A 1986-nucleotide genomic window follows, 5' to 3' on the forward strand; every position below is an offset into this window, starting at 1 on the left:
CTCTGCTGAGATCTTGAAAACTTTGAGAAGGTTATCAGTACCACATACGATGAGCTCTGACCGCGAATGGCAAAAAGCTTCGCACAGCAGGTGTCTATCATGTGATTGCAAGGTTCCACAGATGATCAGGTTCACGAAATCTGCTGCCCACACCAACCCTGATTTTGAGACTGCCAGATAACATCCTAAGGCCTGACATGCGAAAAGACTTCTGCATGCTCGAACAACGCCATCAGCAGATGGTGGGATCTTGGTCCTCTCAAGTTCTTCCTTTGAGCGTAAAGACCAAAGTTGGATCTCGCCGCCAGAGTACTTCCCATTCTTGACATGTGTGTTGGTGACAGTGCAAAGCCGAGACCTTTTTACATCGATTGAGCACGCTTGAATTCCTTGAATCTTCGGCATAACAACCAGGCAAGTGAAGAGCGGTCGAGATAATGAAGACTCATCTTCATCACTTGTCTCAATTTCGTCCTCTTCACTACCTTGTGTGCTGTCATCATCATCCTCCATGATCCGTAAAATAATTCGGGATTCAGGACATTGCGCCAAGTTTTTCAACCGCCTTTTGTAACCGACGAAATAACGAAGGAATAGGGTTTTCGGGTTTTCGGGTCACGTTTTCGGGTTTTCGGGTTTTCGGGTTTTCGGGTTTTCGGGTTTTCGGGTTTTCAGGTTTTCGGGTTTAGGGTTTAGGGTTTAGGGTTTAGGGCTTAGGGTTTAGGGTTTAGGGTTTAGGGTTTAGGGTTTAGGGTTTAGGGTTTAGGGTTTAGGAGGCCGCCCCTTCCCGAGGCAGGCCGCCCCTTCCCGAGGCAGGCCGCCCCTTCCCGAGGCAGGCCGCCCCTTCCCGAGGCAGGCCGCCCATTCCCGAGGCAGGCCGCCCGTTCCCGAGGCAGGCCGCCCGTTCCCGAGGCAGGCCGCCCCTTCCCGAGGCAGGCCGCCCCTTCCCGAGGCAGGCCGCCCCTTCCCGAGGCAGGCCGCCCCTTCCCGAGGCAGGCCGCCCCTTCCCGAGGCAGGCCGCCCCTTCCCGAGGCAGGCCGCCCCTTCCCGAGGCAGGCCGCCCATTCCCGAGGCAGGCCGCCCATTCCCGAGGCAGGCCGCCCCTTCCCGAGGCAGGCCGCCCCTTCCCGAGGCAGGCCGCCCCTTCCCGAGGCAGGCCGCCCATTCCCGAGGCAGGCCGCCCATTCCCGAGGCAGGCCGCCCCTTCCCGAGGCAGGCCGCCCCTTCCCGAGGCATGCACATCCGCGGCGCGTAGGGAGAGCGCAAGGGGACCGGAGGAAGCTGCGAGCAAGTTCTTGGTATAGTTCAAACAGCTTCTAAGCATGGTACTACAGTATGATGAGAGCGTTCGCAACCTGCTGTATCGGAGATCATGCCAATACACGCAGGGCGAGCGCTCTGGAGGCCACGTCGAGGAAGTCGCCGACCTCGTCGAGAGGGTGAAGAGCTTCGCGAAGCGGTATCCTGGTAGTAGGACAGCTCAGGCTTGCAGAGCTGAGGAGGGATGCACTCCCGACGCTATCGCTGAAGCCATCCGCTCGACATGTCGGCAGGCGAGACGCGACTCAATTGAAGACTCTCTGAGTGAATGGAGCTCAGAGTATAGAGCATGGTTTATTCAACAGATGGAGGAGGCCAAGAAACAGAATGTTGAGACATACATCGGCACCGAAGGCACCGAGGGGACCTCCTTTATCTCCATGACTCTCCTAGCGATTTCTTTGAGGTATGTTCGACAAGAAGACAACAAGAAATCGAAGATTATGCAGGTAGGTCTCATGGTAGAGTCAGTCGACGGAGTCGACAAGGCCATCATTTGGAAAGCACCTTACAGTCCTGAGACTCGCGGCAGTCCCTGCCTACATGTCAGTCTCTGTATCTCTCCTTCGGACCGAAGCAGCCATGGAGCTATGGGAAGGCAGGAGAGTCTTCTTCATAGACGGCAGATCTTTCAGAGTCCGCCATCCGGTTTTAGGCTTTAGGGTT

General features: G+C 56.5%; 2 protein-coding genes across 2 annotated transcripts; both read left to right on the forward strand.

The window, feature by feature from the left end:
• Positions 1–877: 877 nt before the first annotated feature.
• GUITHDRAFT_81210 (hypothetical protein) lies at positions 878–1255 on the forward strand (the record flags this gene model as incomplete). Its single annotated transcript, XM_005820612.1, has 1 exon — positions 878–1255. A coding segment is annotated over one exon (378 nt), but the record flags the coding sequence as incomplete, so codon positions are not given.
• A 67-nt stretch (positions 1256–1322) lies between these two features.
• GUITHDRAFT_120142 (hypothetical protein) lies at positions 1323–1982 on the forward strand (the record flags this gene model as incomplete). The annotated part of the gene is made up of 1 exon (XM_005820613.1): positions 1323–1982. One exon carries the CDS (start codon positions 1323–1325, stop codon positions 1980–1982), a length of 660 nt encoding a protein of 219 aa, XP_005820670.1.
• Positions 1983–1986: the final 4 nt, after the last annotated feature.

Source organism: Guillardia theta (genome assembly GCF_000315625.1).
Source record: "Guillardia theta CCMP2712 unplaced genomic scaffold GUITHscaffold_171, whole genome shotgun sequence".
Lineage (NCBI taxonomy): Eukaryota > Cryptophyceae > Pyrenomonadales > Geminigeraceae > Guillardia > Guillardia theta.